This window comes from Raphanus sativus, unplaced genomic scaffold (assembly GCF_000801105.2).
Source record: "Raphanus sativus cultivar WK10039 unplaced genomic scaffold, ASM80110v3 Scaffold0329, whole genome shotgun sequence".
Taxonomy (NCBI): Eukaryota; Viridiplantae; Streptophyta; class Magnoliopsida; order Brassicales; family Brassicaceae; genus Raphanus; species Raphanus sativus.
Window position 1 is genome coordinate 14,499 of NW_026615649.1, and position 23,352 is coordinate 37,850.

Here is a 23,352-nt window from a genome sequence, read left to right on the forward strand (position 1 = left end):
ATTTGTGTGGTAATCATTTATTTTCACGGAAATTGCAGCTATTATTACTTAGTTCATTTTATACACATGGTTTATTAGGTTTGATCATCTTCCTTCGTTTTGGATTCTTTAACTATGTGGATGATCTTTTGCATTGTCTGATTCAAGTCTTTATTCTTATTTGAATTTTTTTTAAGAGTATGATTATATATCACATTATTCCTAGTATTATTCGATACGTCTTGCTAAAATAATTAATGGAGGCACTGGATTTCTCAAGTTGTGGGTTCTAGACTTCTAGTGGATCGTGAGAATCATATATGGTCATTGGTCGACGAAGATGTACCAAAGCAAACGACCCCCTTCTATGGTACATTTGTACTTGAGAATGGGGACTAATCAATAACATAGCTTTTACAGATTCTGGAACAATCTGAGAGTGTAGCTTGTCCTCTTTGTTTAGGCCTTGTAGCTTGTCCTCTTTGTTTAGGCCTTGGGCCGTCCTGTGTTTCTTATATGAGGCCCAATACTTTGTTTGCTTCGCCGAGTTTTAAGATTCCTAATTTAACACAGCTAACTCTTTCTTCACAGTTAAAAAAGAGGTCAATATTACAAATCATTCCTCGTGAGTAGGGCCTACTCGTGAGTTTAATTAATAGAATTAGTTATTACAAAAACCCTAGTAAAAATTAAATGCAAGTGGATTAACTGCGGTGGTATCAGAGCCGTCGATCTCAAAAACACAGGATTTGGAAAGAAACTGGGCCCCACGTTTCGACCACTTCCCAAAGACCCATAGATTCAGCAGCCTTTCTCTCTCTCTCTCTCTCCCCCCTGCTTCCCTTTTAAGACCAAACATCTCTATCTCTCTCTCTCTTTCAGCCATTACCAGAGCTCAACGAGCTCTCTATTCTCTACACACTTCTTCTTAAAAGAGGAAAATCGGATCTTAACAATTTTTTTTGCAAGATGCAGACGACCAACGGCTCAGATTCATCGTTAGCAACTCCCGGAGCGACGACGCCTCCGCCGCCTCAGCAGTGGCAACAACAACAACAGCAACATTGGATGGCGGCCATGCAGTATCCAGGCGCAGCGGCTATGATGATGATGCAGCAGCAACAGATGATGATGTATCCTCACCAATACGTTCCTTACAATTATCAGCAGCAGCAGCAGCATCCTCACTTCCAATACGCGTCGTATCAACAGCAACACAAGACACATGAGCGCGGATCTGGAGATGATGTGAAGACTCTATGGATTGGTGATCTTCTTTATTGGATGGACGAGACATATCTCCACAACTGCTTTTCTCACACCGGCGAGGTATATATACACATATATACATACATATCTCAAAGAGTTTCTGAATGATTATTACGTGGAATAAGTGATATGTTTGCAGATCTTGAACATGTTCTTGAATTTTCTTGTGTGTTTTGATCCATCATAAAGACCTTTTTTGGCAAGTTTTCTTTTTCTTGGCAAGTTTGTTTGAAACTGTTTTGATAGGTGTTAGATCCAATGATTTAATTATTGAATTTTCACAGAAACGAATAGGGTAATGACTAATGGATAACAGCATTGGTCTGAAATGGACATGACAACTTCAGATTACGTTAGGCAAAAAGTACTGTAGTACTTTCCCATGTTTAGATGAACTTTTAACTTACCCAAAAAAAGTTCATGTTCCTAGGATATACAATGTCCATGATGACTCTCCCCTCTAGCTAAGGAGGCTAGAGAGCACAAAGGTGTATTAATTTCTCACGTTAGTGACATGGTCAGATAGAATTGTTTCTTTGGAAAATGTAATTGTAAACCACAACTTGAGATCATACTTAAATTGGTTAGTTGACAAAAAAAAATAGAGAGATCATATTTCATTAGGCTGTCTTTTCATTGATTAAATAACATTTTCATTTTACCATAATTCCCATGCAGTTTTTTTTTTCTGTGAGTTTTGTTATGGATTATTGTTTTTTCTTATATGTGAAGGTTTCTTCTGTGAAAGTGATTCGTAACAAGCTAACATGTCAATCAGAAGGGTATGGTTTTGTTGAGTTTCTTTCGCGAGCTGCAGCTGAAGAGGTTCTTCAGAACTTTAACGGTTCAGTAATGCCAAACTCCGAGCAGCTCTTCCGTCTAAACTGGGCATCTTTTAGCACTGGTGAGAAGAGAGCAGTTGAGAATGGTCCAGAGCTATCTATATTCGTTGGAGATTTGTCTCCAGATGTGACCGACACTTTATTGCAAGAGCTCTTTGTTGAGAGATATCCATCTGTCAAGAGCGCTAAAGTTGTGATCGACTCCAACACTGGCCGGTCTAAAGGTTACGGTTTTGTTAGGTTTGGTGATGAGAACGAGAGATCAAGGGCTTTGACGGAGATGAATGGAGCTTATTGTTCCAACAGGCAGATGCGTGTAGGTGTTGCGACCCCTAAAAGAGCCGTTGCTAATCAGCAACAACAGCATCATCCTTCACAAGGTGACTTGCTAGGATGTTCTTTTTTCATGCCTTTTATGCATTCAACAAAGATTTGAACTATAAAGTTACTATTGTTTTTATTGGAATAGCTCTGATACTGGCTGGTGGACATGGAGCAAATGGTTACATGGCTCATGGCTCACAGTCTGATGGTGAATCAAACAACTCAACTGTGAGTAGTCATAGCCTTTTTCCATGTTTCCATTAGTTTCAAACTCTGTATTGCCTCCTTGTTCATTCCCTCTTATTATACTGCAGATATTTGTTGGTGGCATTGATCCTGATGTTACAGAAGAAGACCTCAGACAACCTTTCTCCCAGGTTGGAGAGGTTGTTTCGGTGAAGATCCCAGTAGGCAAAGGATGTGGTTTCGTCCAATTAGCTAACAGGTGCGGTATTTACCTGAAAATCTGGACTGAGCCGACAAAACCTGTAGATGCTTACTATATATTGAATGTGTCATCTAAAAAAGATTTTCTGCTCTTTGGTTTTGACAGGAAGAGTGCTGACGATGCCATCCAGAGTTTGAACGGGACAGTCATAGGCAAGAACACTGTCAGACTTTCTTGGGGAAGAAGCCCGAACAAGCAGGTTAATATTTTTACTACCAGTTGGTCTAAAATCAAGTATTTTTTGATAGGGTCAAACTTTGTTAATAAGAGTTTTTATGTAGTCCTTGTTGTGTTATTATTATTAGTAACGTATATATAAAGTTAGTGGTTGACAATAGGCAATGCTGGTGGGAATATTTAACACATGAATGCCATGCTCAACTTGTCACTCCCCTTAACATGGTCAAATCTTGATATTGATTTTTTTTGTTCCCCATTTTCCTTAGACTTGAGCATGATTATTTTGAGGTCATCAAGTTCTTGTTTCATGTCACTCATGTTCCATAAAAATCCAAATCAGAGACATGTCTCCAATTTTCTTAATGTGTTGTTGGTCTAATTTTGTGGCAGTGGAGAGGAGACTCGGGGCAGCAGTGGAATGGAGCACAACGAGGACAAGGTTACAACAATGGAGGATATGCTAACCACCACGACTCCAACACCTATCCTGCCGAGACTTGAAGAGAAGAGAATCAAAAATTGATCATGGTCATATGGTGGTTAAAAAGCCTCTGTCATTGCTAAACTTGTAGTGGGAAAAAAAAAGAATTGTAGTGGGAAAAAAAAAAGAATTTTCTTAGATGGATTTGATTTTGATAGACTTATGCTGTTGTTTGGAGATTCACAAATTTTGGTTACTACTGGTTTCTCACAGACTAACATGAATGGTTGTGTTTGTTAGATCATTTCCACTTAAAAACCTACATTACCTAAATACAACATAGGATTTGGTTCGGTTCAATTTTGGATATGATAAACCTTCATATTTTTCATAAATGAATTTTTGATTATATATTTTGATACATTTTTTTGTTATTTTTTCAAAAGTTTTCAAATATATCAGAGTTAATTTGTGTATTTATATTACTCACAGCTAATAAAGCCCAAACCTTTACTCTTTACAAGCGACTTCTCTCTCACTTCAGAGAAAAGAAGAAGAGAAGAGAGTGAAGATGGAAGAAGCTTTCATGGCGATGCTCTCACACCTCCTTCACCTCCAAAACTCTCTAGACCCAACAAGCACAATCTTCTCTTCCTCATCCGCCTCCACATCTTCACCATCTCCCACAACACCTTCCTCACTCCTCACATCCTCCTCCGCCGCGCCTCTCCTCTTCTTCACACTCGCATCTCTCCTCTCATTCCTCTCCGTCGCCAGATCCTCCTCCAATTCCTCCTCATCCTCCAAATCCCCCTCCCCTCCTCCGCCTCTCCCCGACGGCGACTACTCCGTCTCCGCCTTCCGCGCCCTAGCCAACGACCACATCTGGGCCCTCGACGCCCCGCTCCGCGACGCACGCTGGCGATCCCTCTACGGCCTCTCCTACCCCGTCTTCACCACCGTCGTCGAAAAGCTCCAGCCTTTCATCGCCGCCTCCAACCTCTCCCTCCCCGCCGACTACGCCGTCGCCATGGTCCTCTCCCGCCTCGCCCACGGCTGCTCCTCCAAAACCCTCGCCTCCCGCTACTCCTTAGATCCCTACCTCATCTCCAAGATCACCAACATGGTCACCCGCCTCCTCGCCACCAAGCTCTACCCCGAGTTCATCAAGATCCCCGTCGGCAAACGCCGCTTGATCGAAACCACCCAAGGCTTCGAGGAGCTCACCTCTCTCCCCAACATCTGCGGAGCGGTAGACAGCACTCCCGTCAAGCTCAGACGCCGCACCAAGAAGCTCAACAACAACAACAACCCTAGAAACATTTACACCAGCAGGTACGGATACGACGCCGTTTTGCTCCAGGTCGTGGCTGATCACAAGAAGATCTTCTGGGACGTCTGCGTCAAGGCACCGGGAGGAGAGGAGGACTCTTCTCACTTCAGAGACAGTCTCCTCTACAAGAGGCTTACCTCTGGTGACATTGTGTGGGAGAAAGTCATCAACGTTAGAGGTCATCACGTGAGGCCTTACATTGTTGGTGACTGGTGTTACCCTCTTCTCTCCTTCCTGATGACGCCGTTTTCTCCCAACGGCGCTGGCTCGCCTCCCGAGAATCTGTTCGACGGGATGCTGATGAAAGGGAGGTCGGTGGTTGTGGAGGCTATTGGGTTGCTCAAGGCTAGGTGGAAGATTCTTCAGAGCTTGAACGTTGGAGTCAACCATGCTCCTCAGACTATTGTGGCGTGTTGTGTGTTGCATAACTTGTGTCAGATTGCTAGGGAGCCTGAGCCGGAGCTGTGGAAAGATCCTGATGAAGCTGGACCGCCTGCTAGGGTTTTGGAGAGTGAGAGGCAGTTTTATTATTATGGGCAGAGTTTGAGGCAAGCGTTGGCTGATGATTTGCATCAGAGGCTCTCTTCAAGGTAAAAGAAGAAAAAAAAGACATGACAGTTGGGAACTTTTGTCATCATTGTCATTGTAAGATTTAGATAGCTTTTGTAGATTCAACCCTCTTGAGAAAGGGATGTTCTTAATCTGGATCAACATCACTATTGTATTTCAACTTTCTAGGTCTAGTACTCTTTTCTTATGTTTGAACTTTTGCATTATAGACATGGGAATGTGTCTGAATACAATTCTGTTTTCTAGTTCGGTAAAGGTCTTGAGATCCATTCCCTGCTATGTTTGTTACCTTGCTCATCTTGTTTTAGCTAAAGGCTGTCGAGTAGAGACACCGTGTAACAGTTTGACGAAACCCAAGAAGCTCAGCTTCCCATCAGTCTGCCTTATCCAGTCATGTAGAAAGGTATGGACTGGGACCGATGATCCAACACCGAGTTCCTAACAAAAACGTTTTGTATTCCCTTAGCTGAAAATGATAGTAGTGAAGAAGGTAGGGAAACTTACGGAAGCGAGTTCTTCAATGATGATAACTCTGTTCCCGTTCATGTCAAAGAGCTCATAGGCATGGCGAACACTCTGCTCCCAACAATCAAGTGACTCATGCTGATGAACACTGATGGAAGCTGCACAAAACTCTTCAAAGTCCATTCCTTTGTTGTATTGAAGTCCATTTAACTGTCATTTACCCAATTACACCAAACTTATCAAAACAGGTTTAAACAAGAGAGGCTAATAAACAAAAGGCAGGACGATGATACCAATGCAAGAAAGTCTGGGATGCGTGATTCTTTCATTGCTTCTGTTGCATTTATAGCAAGTGCCTGTCCATCAGAAATTAAATCTACCTTTGAGCTGTATGTTCTCTACCAGAGAGAAAAGAGAGGGAAGGACCATACCGATCTGATGTTATCCAAAGTGATGAGGCCATTTATGTTGGGTGCTAAGAGTGCAAACTGTGCTTTCAGATAAAGAATTCCATCTGTAATCAATGTCTTGGACAGAGCCTGAAGAGAGAGAGAGAGAGAGTATAATGAGTTAGTATCAACACTAACAATGTGGAACAAAGGTTGCAAGACAAAAATGTACCATCAAAGCAGCTTTGCGCAAAGAAGAAGATTTCAAGTATGCTTTGATCTGCTTGAAGATTATAATATCAAATGGGATATTCATGTTATTTTTACAACCAGAGATCCAAGGATGCACTGGTAAACAAAAAAGTTGATTAGTATTCATCACAAGAAAGGTTATGGAGAAAATTAAAGGTACTGACTCAAAGCTTGAGAGGCTGTCATTCTTTTCCGTGGGTCTTTGTTCAATAACCGCTTAACAAAATCTTTTGCCTCCAAGGACAAGGAAGTCCAAGGAGGTTCATCAAAACTTGGATCAGCTTTAAGAACTGCTCTGAAGATTCCTGATTCAGTTCTTGCCCAAAAGGGACGGCTTCCACATAGGAGAATGTATGCTATTACCCCTATGCTCCATACATCTGCTTCTGTTGTATAAGATCTGTGTAGAACTTCAGGGGCTACGTAGTATGCACTACCCACTATATCGTTTAGTCTTTCGTCTGGTCTGACAAATTCTGATAGACCAAAGTCTATGACTTTCAACTGAGAGTTATCCTCCTTGGATGTGTACAAGAAGTTCTGGAACATGCAAAAGTAAGAGGAAGTTAAAGGGAAAGTCTTTTTTTTTTTTGGGAGATGAGAAATGAGGTTTGTCTAACCTCTGGTTTTAGATCTCGATGAACAACTCCTTGTAGATGACAAAAAGCTACAACGTTAAGGATCTGTATAAGCACTTCTTTCGCATCATCTTCAGAGTATTTCCCTCCCCTAAAAATAGAATATAAAATAGTTCAAGAAGAAACTTGGACCATAAGTTAACAAATGTCATTAGCAGACCTTGCTAGTATTCTGTCAAGTAGTTCACCACCTCCACATAACCTGAAAGTTGTATGCAAGTAATTGTAAAGCCAAGCCAAGAAATCAAGAATCTAATATGCTCAAAGTTTTCTTACTCCATTGCAATGTAGACGTTGGCATTGTCCTCGAAAGCGTCATAGAATTGAACAAGATTGTTATGTCCAGACAACGCCCGGAGGATTTTCACTTCTCTTCTCACATCCTCTATAGATATTGCACTTGTCATCTGACAAAAACCAGAAACTAATGAGCAATCACTCACACTCAGGATGAGCTTAGTTGATATGACATGATTGGATGATACAAAAACTTGACCTTAGATTTAGGGATGACTTTAACAGCGACCTCAAGATCCTTGAGCTCTCCTTTCTTGAACTTAGCAGAGCAAGTGTACCCAAAATGCCCTCTCCCTATCTCTTCCCCTAACTCCATCCTACTCTCAAACTCCTTTGAGTATCCAAATCTCTTGTCCAGCCCCACCACCTCCTCCTGCTCGTCGGACTTGCTCTCCGCCGGGGGAGTAGCCTCCTTCCTCCCCTTCCTCCGCCGCAGAACATCACGTATGTGTTTCGCCGGCGACGTCGGAGGGTGGAAAGCACGCGCGAGCTGACGGAGCGGAGTGCTGGTGACGCTCTTGCTCTCTCCTCCGCCTCCGTCGCGGCTCTTGTTACGGCGGTGTCTGGCGGGGCTGGGAGTGTAGAAGGGGAGGAAAGGAGAAGCCTTTGCGGTGGCGGTTGAGGTACGAGCCGGTGATTTGTCGTGATGGGCAGGGGTATAATCGTCATTTTGGGGAATTGCGTCTCTGGGTGCGTTAGTGTTGGGTTTCACCGCGGAGGTGGAGGGCTTGGAGGTACAACCTCCCATAGTTCCTTCTTCTCCGGTTACAGACTTACAGCATAAAAGTTAAATTTAATTTTTAAAAATAGTCAAAAAGACAGAAGAAGAAGAAGGATTCGGACAACGGTCTTTATGAGAATCACAGCAATGACGTTGAGGATTTCTGGTTTTTAGAGAGAGAGGAAGTGACATGGCAGAATCTGCGGGTGTTAAATTGGTTTTGATATGAAGAAGGTAGATGTTGATTGGTGAATGTTAGTTGCTTTTTTGCCACGTCTTTCTGTTTTATTACACATATGTTTTTGTTCTTACTTCTTTAAGCAATATACGTTTTCTTGTTTTACTTTAGGTATTTTAATCATTACTAGGATATTTCCCGCGCTACGCCGCGGTTGAATTTTGTTAAAATCATTTTATACTTATATTTTTAAATATTATAAAATTAATAAATATTGTTGAAATATTATATCTTACAGATTTGAGAAAAATGATCTATATATATATATATCATTAAACCTGAATATTTTATAACAAATATTTCTACATTTTGAGAAGTTACAATTCTAGAAAATGTTACTAAACATATAAAATTTATTTTGTTAGCAATGAAATAATAAACTATAATAAAAAATGATGAATATGTATATATATTAGAAGCCATGCATATCTAGTAAGACAATGCACTCCTAACTTTGGTTTTACTTTTACATTTTATGTAGTTTTAAAAATAGTAATTCTTCGTTGTGTTTGTTAACAATGTGATTGTTTTCATAAAAGAAAATAATTAAATATTATATTCTAAGGAGTAAATTTTTTGGTTTAATTTATATTAAAACATAAAAAATGATATCCCATAAAATAATTTTGAGGCCTAATAGAAAAATTCAAATCGGATATTTTTTTCTCTAAATTATGTGTTCTTTTCTGTGTGATTTTGAATAAATATCATTTCTTAATGTGACGTATATATCTTAAGATCAAATCATAACGTTTCTTTGTAAACATTTAAATTTAGTATATAATAAGAGTATATACATCTTATTGAAATACTTATTGTTAGTTTATATAGACAATATTTGTTGGAGTTAGATAACTCCTGATTTCTGTTTATAATTGTCGTTCACAACGAAAAAATACTTAATTAAATGATTAAGAAAGATTTTGAAATCAAAATCTAGGTAATTATCCGAGCGATGCTGCAGTTTTTTTAATTTTTTAAAAAATTTAATATAATTTTAAAAATATTTTGAAAATAAATAAGTACATCAATATCAATTATAAGTTTTCTTATTCTTATATTTACAATCTAACATATATTGTAATTTCTACATTTGTGTATTCGCTTGTTACTAAATACTAAAATGTTAGAGAATAAATTGGTGAAATTTGATGTGATTTAATAGCATGACAAATATTATTGTATAGTAGTTATTATTTTTGACATTACTTTTTGTTAGATTTTGGTATCTTTCTAAAAATGTAGTGTTTATGAAAACTTTTTTTTTAATAAAGGGCATTCTTTACGAAAACTTTTTCTAGAAGAGTTTTTTTATAGCTAAAATCATTCTCTAATTTTATTATAACAGAGAGAAGAGAGGCTCAATAGTGTTGACATGTCTGATCTAATACACAATTCTATTTTTTTTGTTAGTTTCAAAGAATTCAAATGTGCATTATTTTTTCTTAACAATAGAATGGCCTTTTCAAAAAAAAAAAACCTTAACAAAGTGAAAGAAAATTCATATCTTTTTGATTTGGAGATTGTTCAAGATCCCTTTATATTCTTAATTGTTGATCTTGTTTCTTTTCATCACTTTAAATGTGCAGTCTATTTTTTAGATGACCCGAGGATAATATTTAACCATCATCATATCTCATTTTATAACTTTCGTATAAAACAATACACGCATCTCTGATCAAACCATAAGCATCCGTCACTACTCAGCCCAAGCTTAAAAAAACAACCCATGATTTTTTTTATCCTTTGTCTACTTTACAGGTTTTGGTGCAGACGTTTAGAACCAACTGGAACTATATATGAGAGTTAAATTCTGGTTTCTCAATAACTTCCGTGACACCAATCACTATGTCATGAATCTCATTTCTCAACTTTTTGAGTTGTAGCTATTGGTATATATATATTGTGCTACTGTTTTATTGCAGGGATCTATAGTCAAAACTTTTGTTCTCGTTGATGATCACTGAATACTGAACTCCACCTGACCTCTCGACTTGGTTGTTTGAAGCTTGTAAAAGATCTTATCCAGTAATGGTCATTTCTTCTTCTCCAGCTTCACATGTGATTCAAGCAAAAGAAAAAAACAGTACAATCATCATGGTTTGATTGGTTTATGGGAGTTTTCATATAAGTGAAGGAGGACCGAGTTTTCTAATGGCAGGTTCTACTTTCATCCTCACAAGTGTCCCAAACCTTGTGCATTTTGTTCCAAACTGCTATCTTCGCTTCCTCTCTTTGCAAGCTGCAAACTTTCGACAAAGAAAAACATTGAAGGATTAAAGGCTGTTCTGAGATATCCCAAGAAAAAAGGGAGCAGAACATCCAAATTTGAAGCTGTTTGGCAATGCCTAGAAAATTGCAGTCGAGTTGTTCTAGAGATGAGTGTAAGGGATTACCGTGGTTATGAAATGCTACTCTCTCAAATTGAAGTTGGTGATGAATGAGTTGTTGGACAGTTTGACGAAGTATGTGACTGCTACTTAATCTACAAAGAAATATTATGTTTCATTGATTATATGAATTATGTGTAAATCAAGATTAGGCACAGTCTCATCTTGTAGGTTTCTATTTCTACATTTGCTTTATTTTTTTTATTAGAAACATAATGCAACACCTACTTTATTAATATTTATGTTTTTCTTGTCTTTGCTATGTATTATGTCTATTTGAAAATCACCATTCTTTTAAGACACTGACATGGGTGTGGTTTCAAAACTTAAAGAGCTCATGAGGAAAACATACCTTAGTAAGCAAACAAAGGTCCGGACCTCTCACTATCTTCTTCACACCATAGGATATCATTTCTTTTTTTCTTTCTGCAGCTTGCACTAAGCAACTATATAGGACACAACACTGTCTCTTGCCTCAACCACTAATCTCTTCATCCGTGTCAGTAGCACCGTGTACGCTTTCTCCTTATGCCCTGCAAAATCAAATGGGATAGGAAATCTAGACATCAAAACCCATCATCACTGTCTATGCAACACATCTCTTCCTTTCTGATTCAGAACTTAAACGAAGATAATGGGTAGACCAAGTTCTGTCGTACGTACCAAAGCCTAGATTGGGATTTCATCTGCACGGAAATAGGTAAGACCCGTTTGTTTCCTTCCTGGTACAGAGAACCGAGTTTGAATTTCTCCACGGCACTGGACAGATCCTGGGAAACATTAGCACGCATAAATCAATATATAGAGATACATTTTTAAAGAACATATAAGCGTATTTGATAACTACAAACAGACAAAAGCAAAAGCAAATCAGAGGCAAAGCAAAACAGAATAAAAAAAGGTTGAGACTTTCTCTTTTAGATTGCCTCTATCGAGAAGAACCATAGATGCGAGAGGAAGAAAGAGGAGGAGTTGTGAGTATAGATCGAGTTGTGAACGTTGCTCTTGTGTTCTGAGTATAGATGCGAGAGGAGGAGTTGTGTTGATTTCGCTATGAAATCAACCGATCGTCGTCGGCCTTGATAAATCAAAGCGAAGGTTATGGAACCGATAGATCGAAGAAGGTCAAATTGAAAAAGGGGAGATTGAATGAAGTTTCTGATTGCACGAGAGCACAATGTCGAAGAAGAGAGCGTAGAAAGATTTCTGAGGTGGAGAAACAAAATGTTCTGAGTGGTTTAAAAAGTTTTTTCATTTATTGACATGTCACTCTAATATGAATCTAAAAATCTGATGTGTCAATACAAGGAGAGGGTCTTGCTTCATTACTGTGTGGATTATTTGTCTTTTCTTTTGTGGGCGGGCCTATAGTTTTTCTTTGTTTTTTTTTTGTATTTTGCTAATGTATTAGAGGAATATAAAACTAATAAAAATTAACAAAATTTGGTGAGTTGTGAAGATCTCAATTTATAAAAAGCAATCTTACAGAAATGATAAGAAATAAAAACGGTTTGCAATCTAATAATAAATACAACAAATTAAGATGCGATTAACAGGTTTTGTAAAATATAATTTATATTTTCATAATTAGTTAATAGGAACAAATTATCTAATTCATTAACCAAAGATATTTTTTTCATAGACAATGTAAATTTCGCACAATATTTCTATTCTGCAGATCGTAAATCGTAATCGTATCATCTGACAACACATAAAACAACAGCATACCGAGCCAAATTATCATAACTACATACGTTTGTTTATGTGTAACCATATAAGTTGGTTTTTATGCATGTATACAAAAAGTGGTCCATTGTAACATTAATTTACAATGGACCGACGTGTGGCTGGTGGTAATAAGTTGGTAATTTGGTAAGGATTTTTATCTATCAAGTACCATGAATCATAGTCCACGCATAGAAATGCATATGTAGTTTTATATTGTTTAATCTATTTTTTTCCTAATAACCAGTCAGTGCTAAGCTACATTGAAATCTATTACTACTAATTAACTACAGGCAGATAATCTCGCCCTCAAAATCAGAGGATTACGCATTTACGCTACAAATATATATCATTTGATTGATGGTTCTGCGTGTACGTTCTCAAAATCAGGATTAGCAAATTATATTTGATATCACATCCGTCTTATTCCGCAAACTTCCGTTTAAATTCGTTACGTTTAAACAAGCTAATTCTCAACAAGTTGCCCTTTCTCTATTTATTTTGATCATACTTCTTTTTATACAATTTTCATAATGAAAATGGTATAATGATATCACACATTTTATACAATTTTCATAATGATAATGGTATAATGATTTCACACATTTTATACTTCTTGTATACAATTTTCGTAATGAAAATGGTATAATGATTAGTTTTCTAGTCTATTAGCAATATTCGAATCACACATTAGTCAATGATATCATTGTGCTATAACCCTTCATTATTAAAATAATCTCACAAAAATAAGTATATCAGAACATACAAAAGAACACGGGAGGATTAAAAAATGTATAAAGAAGTAAGAAAAACCCTCAAAAGCTTCACCATGCCTTCATAGTTCATACACTATCACAAAGTGATGTCCTTGCTTATATGAACCCATAACAAAGCCACATGTATTATTTGGTTAATTCTATAGCTTTTACCTCTTTAATTATAATTAAAAGTAGTCGTTGTTGGTAGAGAAGTATTTAGAGATTGTTAGGTTACAGTGAGATTGAAGGTTTTGCCACGTCCCATGTTGAAGCCTCTGGTTCCATCAGGCATTCTTGGTCCCTTTGTAGCTGTTTTGGGAGATGAAGATTCATGCAGGCCAAGGCTCGGCGTCATCGAGCCGATGCTGAGTCCAAGCCCGAGCCCGACCCCGGAGCTACGTCCTCCTCCTCCTACTGCATAGCTTCTAGGAGATCGTCCTCGTCCTTTTCCTCTCCCTTTTCCCCACAGTCCACCAATATTGTTGTCATCACCCTAACGTGCGCACCAAGAAATGTTTATTTTATTTTATTTATAGAAAGACTTAATTTGGAGGGATTTAAGCAAGACTAACGTCGTTATCAACGTGTTGTTCTGTTAAATGGAGACGTGGAGAGTCTTCTCCTGATTCATAAGGATTTTCATCATCTATGAGGATGCCATCAAAGTTTCTTCTGTGCTTGAGCACTGATTTGGGCTGTAAATTACAAATTAATCTCAGATGGTTTTTGAGTTAAAAGAGAAATATATGTTGGTTGATAAACATTATAAGTGTGTAATTGATTATACCGAGCATCTAAGAAGCAGCCTAACACGAAGTCCTTTCCTCCAGTTTCTTTCATCGCTCAGCTTCTCCACCTAGTATGGTATCGATCACATTATGGTATATCTTAGAAACTAAGTACTATACAGAGTTTTTGGATCAAAAAAGAAAAGATTCACTCACAGCTTTATCCGCGACGACAGTGTGGTCATACTCGATAAGTGCGTGAATCTTTTGGATTAAAACAACAAGAATGTTAACCTCTTTGGATACATGAGAAGCTCAAGAGCAGAGGAGATCATGGTACTTACTTTGTTGCTCATCAAGAAATCTCCTTTTGGACGTGAGGTGTTGGACTCTGGAGGATGACATATTCTAATTGCCTTAACGCTGAGACAAATATATACTTCTTGTGTTGTTAATTTGCTTAGACAAAGCCATGTTCAAGTGAAAGTACATGAAGTAGAGTTTGAAAAGCCTTCTTACTTTCCGACAACTCCAAAGATCTTCTCGAGGTTCTGGTAAGAGTGATCATCTGGCAAATTCTCTGCAACAACAGTCCGGCCCTGCAGAAGTAACAAACAATAGATAATTAATAGTATATAGTTTGATTAGTATTAGATTTAATGAAGACTTCCATGACAATTAATTACCTGTAATTCCTCTCTGTCTCGATCAGTAAATGGAGTTTTACGCTTAACTTTCTTGCTGTCTTCACTCACAACCTTCATAACTCTCTCAGTTATATATATGCACTTGAGATCATATAATTAGCTAGCTTGATGGTAACTAGGGAGTAAAGAAAGAAGCTTACGAGCTTAGAAGAGGAGCGTAGAGCCAATACAACTAAGTGGTGATGACTTGTCAAAGCCTTGATCTTCTTGGTCGAAGCGATATAAGATATTGGCACTGAGTTTACACAGAAGACAGAGATATGAATGCAAACAAAGCTTACATTTTGAAGATCTTCACAAGATTTTCAGAGAAGTGAAGGGTTGTAAATTTGTAATTAAGAACAATTTTGGGCTTACCATAACCTTCAGGGTCTTTGTTTATGTGCTTTGAGATGGACTCATTGGCTAGGAGACTCATGTCTGTGAACTGGTACTCAACCTATAATTTGAAACCAATAATTGGTTTCTTGTCAGTCAAGAAAAGCGATGAATCCTATTGACTGATCATTGTGTGCAATTAGGTCAACTGTAAGTGCTCTGTTCTTTGAGCGGGATTAAAGTGCAATTAAACTATAATTTGTTATTTTGAAATTTATTTTAAGAATTTATTTATATAATTTTTGTTAATTTTAAATATTCAGTTTTCATTTTTTAATAAATTTGTAGAAATTTTGAAAAATATTGTAGAGATTTTTAAGACGAAAATTTTCATCAAGTTCTTACTATTTACAATCTGTTTATCTCTTTTAAATTAATTTCTACAATTGCATATCTATAATTTTATTTTATTTATTTGTATATTTTACATAATTTTATAAATTTAATTATCAATATATATATATATATATATATATATATATATATGTTATTAACTGATAGTATTTTTAAATTTTAATAATGTAAACAGCATAAGATATCACCATCATTCCATTGTTATGTTTTCATATTATAGATTGTAAAACTGATCCCATGACATAACCAGTAAGTAAATAAAAATGTAAGAACCTGTTTGACGATCTTAAGGCGAAGATCGTCGGAGAGCAAACTCTTCGACGAGGAAGACAAGTTCTGATTCGCCGGAAACTGAACCACCGGATTCGAAACATAAAACGCGGCTGTCGGATCATGAATGTCTTGATGCTGAACGGTATCTCCTCCTCCGACGAAGATCCAGTCTGACGAATAAGAACCGACGCCAGAACCTCCTCCACCGCCACTGTATCCTCCTATGGAGAGGTCGTTGTAGTGGAAGTAAGGATAGAAGTAACCGGAGATTGGAGAAACCTGCGGTGTTAGTGAGGTGGTGTGTGATCGCGGTACGAATTCCGGTGCCTGAGCGTTGAACTTGAACGATGAAGCCTGAGAGGCAGAAGATCCTCCGCTCTTCCTCCGTCTAATATCTTCTTCTCTGTCGTTTCCTTGGTGACGGACTCTACATCTTCTCGTTGTATCTGCGCCATGTTCCCCTCACTATGCAAAAAATCTCTTTAATAAAATATATTTTTTGGTATTTTATATTTTGAAATATTTTTTTTAAATCTAACAAAACTAATAATGAGTATTTTGTTGTTGTTTGTGCTCTTCTAATGATTTCGAAACATGGAAAAAAAAATTGAAGCCTTGTTTTTCTGGCGCAAATTATGGATTTTTAACGAGAAAATAGGTTTGCTGGTTTGACTTTGTATTTTACTATTTCTCTTTAAATTATTTTAAAGAGAAGTTTTGTCTTTTTAAAAACGCATTTACAAATACTTCATTTGTAAGAAAAAACGGTTGCCCATAAGGGGCGGGTTTGGGCTGAGATATCCTAAGTCCATTTTGGAGCGGAAGAGAGGTAGCTTCGAATTAGGATTGAGACTTGCGTTCAGAGTGTAATACGTTTCACTATCAAATCTTAGTATTCAGTTCGGGATTGAGTTTACAGAGATCGTGGAGAGGAATGGAGAGCTAAAATCTATCAGCTGATTGATATTTGCAGCCGTGTACTTGGTTTCATATACACATGATGATCCAAATTAGCCAATCAAGCTATTATTAATGAATGTAGGATCAATGGCTGACTGATCAGGAAAACTATGGATAAATACACTCTAAATGTGACTGTACCAGAAGCCACTAATTGAGGAAAAAATTCTAAAGCAGAGCTCTATGATAATCATAAAACACTAAGCTATCCCGGGGCTTTGCCTGCCCATTAGAATATAATCAAAGTTTATGACAAGGGCTAAATGTGCTTGGACAATGCCTTCGTTCATTTGAAACATGCTATGCACTTAAACATTGTACAAGGAATGCAGCGAACTCGTCGCATAATATCTTCCTTCCATGATCCTTTGGGTCTTGCAAACCTTTCTCTTTGGTTAATCCACCACCTCCACCTCCATCTTCTTTCTTGGCCTTTGCTGGCCTAACACATAAACACACAACAAAGTTAATATCTTTCAGTTAATAACTAATCAATAATCTCTTTGGATTCAATATTGAATCCATATGGCTGATGAAAGGTTGATCTCATTCACTTTGCCATATGAATTCAATATTGTTTTTGGTGACATCCATCTTTTTGTGGTTTCTGTTAAAATGTTTTGAGTTAACTCCATTAATGACAGAAAATTATCACTACTCAAAGCTTTTTATGGTATTTACAACTAGCCTCCTGAATATTGGTTACTACTTATTGTTCTTTACATTGCATATTTGCAATTGAATTTTATTTAATACCTATGAATATATAATTGGCCAACTTGGTTTGGAGTAGAACAGAACAAAAGCTTTTTTTTTTTTTTGTAAACTGCTTACAACAGAACAGAAGCTAAAACATAGAATATGATCATCATCAGGTTTTACTTTATGATCTTGATTAGTTTAAAGTTTTGAAAAGCTCATATATTATGGGAAAAAGTGGATAAGATTGTGGAATAGCAGAATAATTAAAAAGGAAGATGTGGTCGTTAAAGGTCATCATGCATCACAAGATTTTCTTACGTTTCCGTAATCCATATTGTTTATTGTATATACGAGACCTGAGTCATTGGAATATGAAATTCAATTCCATGTTGCTTAGCCATTTTTTATTTAGGAGCATGATTATCCCAAGATATTTAGGGATTGCTTAGCCATTTTTTATTAATAAAAAAGAGGAAAGAGAAGATGAAGAAGAAGCATAAGTGCTTAATTAAGCACTAAAGTGATGTTGCTTACACTGTACAAGAGGAAAAAAAGCATCACATTGTATTTTTTCTAAGCACCTCAACCTAAGCAATTTAGGGATAATGATGCTCTTATACACGTATTTCGCATTTTATCATATCCAAGTTGCTAAACAAACTTCGTATGGTCAAGGTTCTATTCGCTTGTGCGTGTCTTTCAATAAAACATTTCATACATATTTTGACTAAATTAGCTATAAATTTTCGCTGAATCGAATTCAGGAACTGACTGGATAGTCATCTAAATAGAGCACCATTAATTAGCTTTCAAAAGGTTTTTTGCATATTTAAATTTCGCTTTTTTCAAAAAATGTAAGGCTTTTTAGTTCAAAATATGAGGGTAAAACTAATTAAATTGCATACAACGCTTTGAATTAATTATACTATATACTAGATAATAACTCGCACTACAGCGCAGAGTGAAATAGTTTATTAGATTATCTTTTATATGCTAAAGAATTTGTTGTATAGCTTTTTCTAGGGATGTACATTCATATATCCTTTCAGTTGATTTATTCGGATTTCAGATTTTTAGAATTAGAAATTTAAATTGTATTCGGATATTTACAAATTTTGGTTTAGATTTGGTTTGAATCACTGCGATTTTGGTTTGGATTCGAGTTCGGATATCCATTTTAATTATGTATTTTCTTAAGAAAATTTAAATATATTTAAATCCTAAAAGTCTGAAATAAAATAATATAAAACACAAAAATGAATAACATAAAACTAAATATTTAAATTACATAAATTAAAGATCCATAAAATAATATTTGGCTGAACTAAAGATCCGACTTTGTGTGTGTAGTGTTTCTTACCTCAGTTTTTAATTCATAACAAATTATAAATATTTATTGTATTCGTGTACAGAAGTCTCAACTATAGCTAAGTTCGACAACATATGAAACTTTCAATTTCTAAAAACATTTTCATTTCAATATTCTAGTTGACCTGAATCTTAATGATTTTGTAATTTTTTTCAAATATGATATTATTCAGTGTACGGAAAGAATTTCAATTTACTGATACAAAGACTAAAAATGCAGAAATAAAAATAAGCTGATTTTTTTTTAAAGAAATTATCTTGGTTGGAGTTAAAAAAAACTTGAATGTGAACGCATTTAATTGTCAAATGGTTGTGAAACCGACACATCATTATACTCAAATTGAAATGAATATGAAGCTGACACCTGTCTAATATAATGTGAACGCATTAAATTATAATGTTTCTCTTTTAATATATAGGGGATTACAAATTACTAATTAGTTAAACTTACACCAAAATTATGTCCATATGTCTTTATGGTAACTTCAGATTTACAAACTAAAAGTGGAGTATTGTTCTTTGTTACACACGAATAGTTCGACCCTCTTATCCACTGAAGCAACAACTCGAACAAAAAATATACAGCCAAAAGTGAGTGTCCACTTTTCTTGATGCAGTCATCACGTTCTAGGTATTAGAATCTGGAAATGAGATTCACTACACTGACTTTTTGTTTGAGAAAGGGCTTACACTAACTATTGGTTACTTTTAAAATGCTTTCTACTTTTTTAGGCACAATAATTTTAAAACATCGCCACTAGCAGTAGCTGGCACCAATATAAAGTTTGATCTTGAAACAAAAGTAGGAGGAACTTGAACGACTAGGACGGAAACATGTGGCATGTGTCTGGCGGGCTCTTAGTATTACTGGTAATTTCTCAGACAATACCTCATCAAAAAATAATACTAATAAAAAAAATGAAACAGGATGAAAGAGAAAATGAAAAAAGGGAAGAACGATTCTTCACGAAGAGACGTTGACCAGTTTGAGTATGTGCTACGTCCCATAAAACAAACAATACTTTAGGTACTCCTTGCAGAGTTGCAGTAAGCAACAACATTCTATAATAAATTTTTCTCATGTAGGCATCTTTTGAGTAGGGTATGGTGCTACGTCCCATCGATTATATTGATTTTCATTTCAATCCCACGAATTTAATGTAATTACTTAATCATCCCGATCTTGATCTGTTCTTTAAACCTCCTAACTTTCTTATTTTCAGGTCATTTTGCGTCTTTGGCTCTTTGCCTTTTGAAAATGTGGTTATGGAATTTTTAAATTCTTTTTTTCTAAAACTGAGGCACAGTGAAATCGTTTTCATTATTTTGGATTTTTAGTCTTCTCCTTTTGGATAAGTTCGATTCGGTTTGATTTTGGATTAGATTTATTATGAATAAGGAAGATCATATTATTTTAGCAAATAGCAACGATTTGAAATATCGCAAACTTTTTTTTTCAAAAAGGGCAAATATCGCAAACTTAATCACATACATATCCACTTTATGTAATAAACAACTTCAAAGCATTCGAGAATAAACAAACCAACTAATAATCATTATCCTATGCACTTTAGGATCTTTTGTATATGAGAACCTTTTGATTCCACATATGAAGTATCAATTTACATCATGTGATGTATACGCATTTATATTAAAAAATATCTTAGTCAGCCTTACACTGCCAGGGGGAACATACGAAATTTTGGAAGTATTTTATGCATGCAAGTTAATCAGAATATTCATAAAAGTTTCAATCAAAAACAACATCAGATTGTCTTGATGTACTCGTGTTCTATTGGTGCAGAATTTTCATCCTCATCCATATTCAACCAACGCGTTTGTTATTATATATTCCGTGTATCAATTATATATTATATAATATCATTACTATCATATATAATTTCATGTGGATTATGTACATGAACATGTTATTTTCAGAAATATATACATGAATACGTTACATATTAAACGATCTCTTTATTTGAGTCTTAAACTACACAGCAAAATAGCCAAACTATTTGCAGACTTAATGAAAAATTAGTTATACGAAAAGCTCCTATTTTAGATTTAAAGGATTAGTTTAGCTAATTATCGTTGATGAATATCCTGGATAGCTATTATATATATTTTTAAATTCATTACCTAATTTGGATATATATTCCTATACTCAGTTTGTACAAGTTACAATTTTTTTTTGCATGCTATCGTATCTAGGATAAACATAAGAAAACATGCATGTTTGAACAAAAAAAAACATAAGAAAACATACTTACATATACAATATATGTGTATAGACACTCCTATGCAATTAATTACCTTTTAGGCTTATTCTTTTTGCTTTTGCCTAATTAAGACCACTTGGTGTACTGTGTTCTGTCCACTGTAAAACATTTTCTTTCTCATGCCTTTAATAGAATATCCTTTGTCAAAAAAAAAGACACTCCTATGCAATTATTGCGTTAATAAACAACGTTAGACTATGAATACACATGTAAGTAATGAAATGCCCCCAAAGAATTTTGGCTCTTCAGATAAACCAGAGCACAACAAAGCATCTTCAGAGAAAAGTTGCTAAAACAAACGCCATGTGGCATATCAGTTAACCAACTACTAAATTTAATAATCCATTGTATGCTCGACGTGAAAGTGTATAAATACAACTCGGCTTTACAAGTAATAAGACCTCACAAAGACCAGAGTTCTCAAAACGCGGAAAACATAGAGGGAAGGAAACACAATACCTCAAAAGCGGAAAACACAAACCAAGAAGAGTACATTTTTAGTTTTCTCCTACAAATTAAACACAGTATGGTGTCTCAGAAGCTTGAGTTTTGCATCGAATTAGTGAAGATGGCTGTCGTTTTTGTCGCCACCGTGGCTGAATCAGTAGAAGAAGCTTTCCGTAAGCCTCTGCCGGCGCTTCCAGTAGTTCATAACGGTCGCCGGAACAGTTACGCCAACGTTCCCATTCCTCTCGTTGGATTCATGTGATGAGTTTTTTTTGGCTTTGGCCTCGTTAAAGTTAGTAGCTCTCGTGCCATGTGGCGTTTTGGAAGTTGTTGATTTGTGTATAAGTTTAACCGGAAGAAGCATGAAGAGTTACAGATAAATAAACGTCCGACTTTTATAAAAAATTTGAGTACTAATCGGTTTAACTTTCTTTAAGAACCTGTGATTCTACTAAGCATAACTTTGAGTAACCATGTTCTTTACACGAATTCAGGTCTCAGATAAAATATGTAAGCATGTTCAAATTCATATAGTGAATAGATTGGTGAAGTTAATTTTCTTTCAATTTAAATTTACACATTATTTACATAAATAGGTCTCATCTAATTGTTTTAGGCAAATAAAGCAAGTGTTTTTATAAGATAAATTTTGATCTTTAATCTTCTGATGATCCATAAGTCAACTTAGTTAGATTACTTTTACAAAAAAAAAAACTTAGTTAGATTAGTTAAGAAACAATAGTTTAGATACTCCTTGCAAATTGCATCAATCTTCACTAGTATTTTTTCTGACGTATTCATCTTTTGAGTCATCATCTTTTGAGTTGGTGCTACGTCTCCCATCGATTATGTTGATATCACCTTAGATCTTTGATTTGTTATTTAAACCCCGATTCTCTTATTTTCGGGTCACTTTGCTTTTTCAAGGTTTAATTATGGATTGACTTAGTTAGGTTTGTGAAAACTTGGGCACAGTGAAATAAAACTCTTGGTTTCCATTAGTTTGTATTATAGTTTTCTTCCATTTGGGTAAAGCTTAATATAATTTGGTTTTTTATTAGATTTGAATATGAATTAGGACGAAAAAGGCAATAATCCGTGTTGTTATTTGTAAATATCGCAAACTTAACAACATTAAGATTTTTCTTATGTAAATAAACAACAACCAATAATCGAGAATAAATAAATAATAATAATCATTTCCATATGCATTTTTTTACCATCTATCTTATTAAAACAGAAACATTCTGTTGGACCTAACATTTATTTTGTAAGTTTTTTAAATTAAATACACATTTATACTTTATAGTTAAACATACATTAAGTCACTAATGTTCCTTTCTTTATACTACTATTCATGTTTCCAAACAATATACTTATTTATTTATACTACTATCAATATTTCCAAACAATATATTTTTTATATTATTATCAATGTTTCCAAATAATACAATAATTAATCTTAGTTATTTTATATCTATCATTTTCTCTTTAAAATTTTGAAGAAACGTCATAATTTCATAAATTGCAAAATAGTGAACTTTAAAATTTCGATTATAAGATTGCAAATTATGAAACTATTACAATTTAAATCCAATTAGATTACATATCGGTCATCCATCAGTTCAATCGGTTAGTCTCGGGTTTTAGTAATTTTTTAATATGAATATTTTAAAAACATAAATTGAATTGTCAGATCTCCGGATTAACCGGTATAATCACAATCGGATTGAATTTTTTAAAAATACTGATTTAAATGCAAAAATATTTTAAATACACACTCTTTAAAAATAACCAAAATATTTATTAAATTATTAGTGAAATTTTTCATCGTAAAATATCCCGCGCTTCAAAAGCGCGGGTCAAAATCTAGTATGCACTTTATAATCAGCACTTTTGATCTTTTGTAACGAG

At 35.5% G+C, this 23,352-nt stretch overlaps 4 protein-coding genes, 1 long non-coding RNA gene and 1 pseudogene across 5 annotated transcripts; 3 read left to right on the plus strand and 3 right to left on the minus strand.

Moving 5' to 3' along the window:
- The first annotated feature begins 811 nt into the window (after positions 1-811).
- Positions 812-3,762, plus strand: LOC108859353 (polyadenylate-binding protein RBP47B-like). The gene is made up of 6 exons (XM_018633248.2): positions 812-1,308; positions 1,981-2,470; positions 2,560-2,642; positions 2,729-2,859; positions 2,968-3,061; positions 3,433-3,762. The coding sequence occupies exons 1-6, from the start codon at positions 949-951 to the stop codon at positions 3,541-3,543; spliced, it is 1,269 nt and encodes a 422-aa protein (XP_018488750.1). The 5' UTR covers positions 812-948; the 3' UTR covers positions 3,544-3,762.
- Positions 3,763-3,975: 213 nt separating this feature from the next.
- Positions 3,976-5,615, plus strand: LOC108863533 (protein ALP1-like). The gene has a single exon (XM_018637989.2). The coding sequence runs from the start codon at positions 4,035-4,037 to the stop codon at positions 5,388-5,390; it is 1,356 nt and encodes a 451-aa protein (XP_018493491.1). The 5' UTR covers positions 3,976-4,034; the 3' UTR covers positions 5,391-5,615.
- Positions 5,500-8,322, minus strand: LOC108863532 (CDPK-related kinase 2). The gene is made up of 10 exons (XM_018637988.2): positions 7,607-8,322; positions 7,387-7,517; positions 7,271-7,312; positions 7,093-7,201; positions 6,637-7,012; positions 6,453-6,568; positions 6,263-6,370; positions 6,125-6,187; positions 5,871-6,041; positions 5,500-5,804 (listed from the first exon to the last, which is right to left on the minus strand). The coding sequence occupies exons 1-10, from the start codon at positions 8,153-8,155 to the stop codon at positions 5,661-5,663; spliced, it is 1,809 nt and encodes a 602-aa protein (XP_018493490.1). The 5' UTR covers positions 8,156-8,322; the 3' UTR covers positions 5,500-5,660.
- A 1,844-nt stretch (positions 8,323-10,166) lies between these two features.
- LOC130501916 (uncharacterized) lies at positions 10,167-12,016 on the minus strand. Its single transcript, XR_008939949.1, has 4 exons — positions 11,420-12,016; positions 11,109-11,289; positions 10,763-10,851; positions 10,167-10,615 (listed from the first exon to the last, which is right to left on the minus strand). It is a non-coding gene; the product is annotated as an uncharacterized LOC130501916 (long non-coding RNA).
- A 1,168-nt stretch (positions 12,017-13,184) lies between these two features.
- LOC130501914 (la-related protein 6C-like) lies at positions 13,185-16,172 on the minus strand (annotated as a pseudogene).
- A 5,191-nt stretch (positions 16,173-21,363) lies between these two features.
- Positions 21,364-21,823, plus strand: LOC108860705 (uncharacterized). Its single transcript, XM_018634562.2, has one exon. It carries the CDS (start codon positions 21,518-21,520, stop codon positions 21,698-21,700), a length of 183 nt encoding a protein of 60 aa, XP_018490064.1. The 5' UTR covers positions 21,364-21,517; the 3' UTR covers positions 21,701-21,823.
- Positions 21,824-23,352: the final 1,529 nt, after the last annotated feature.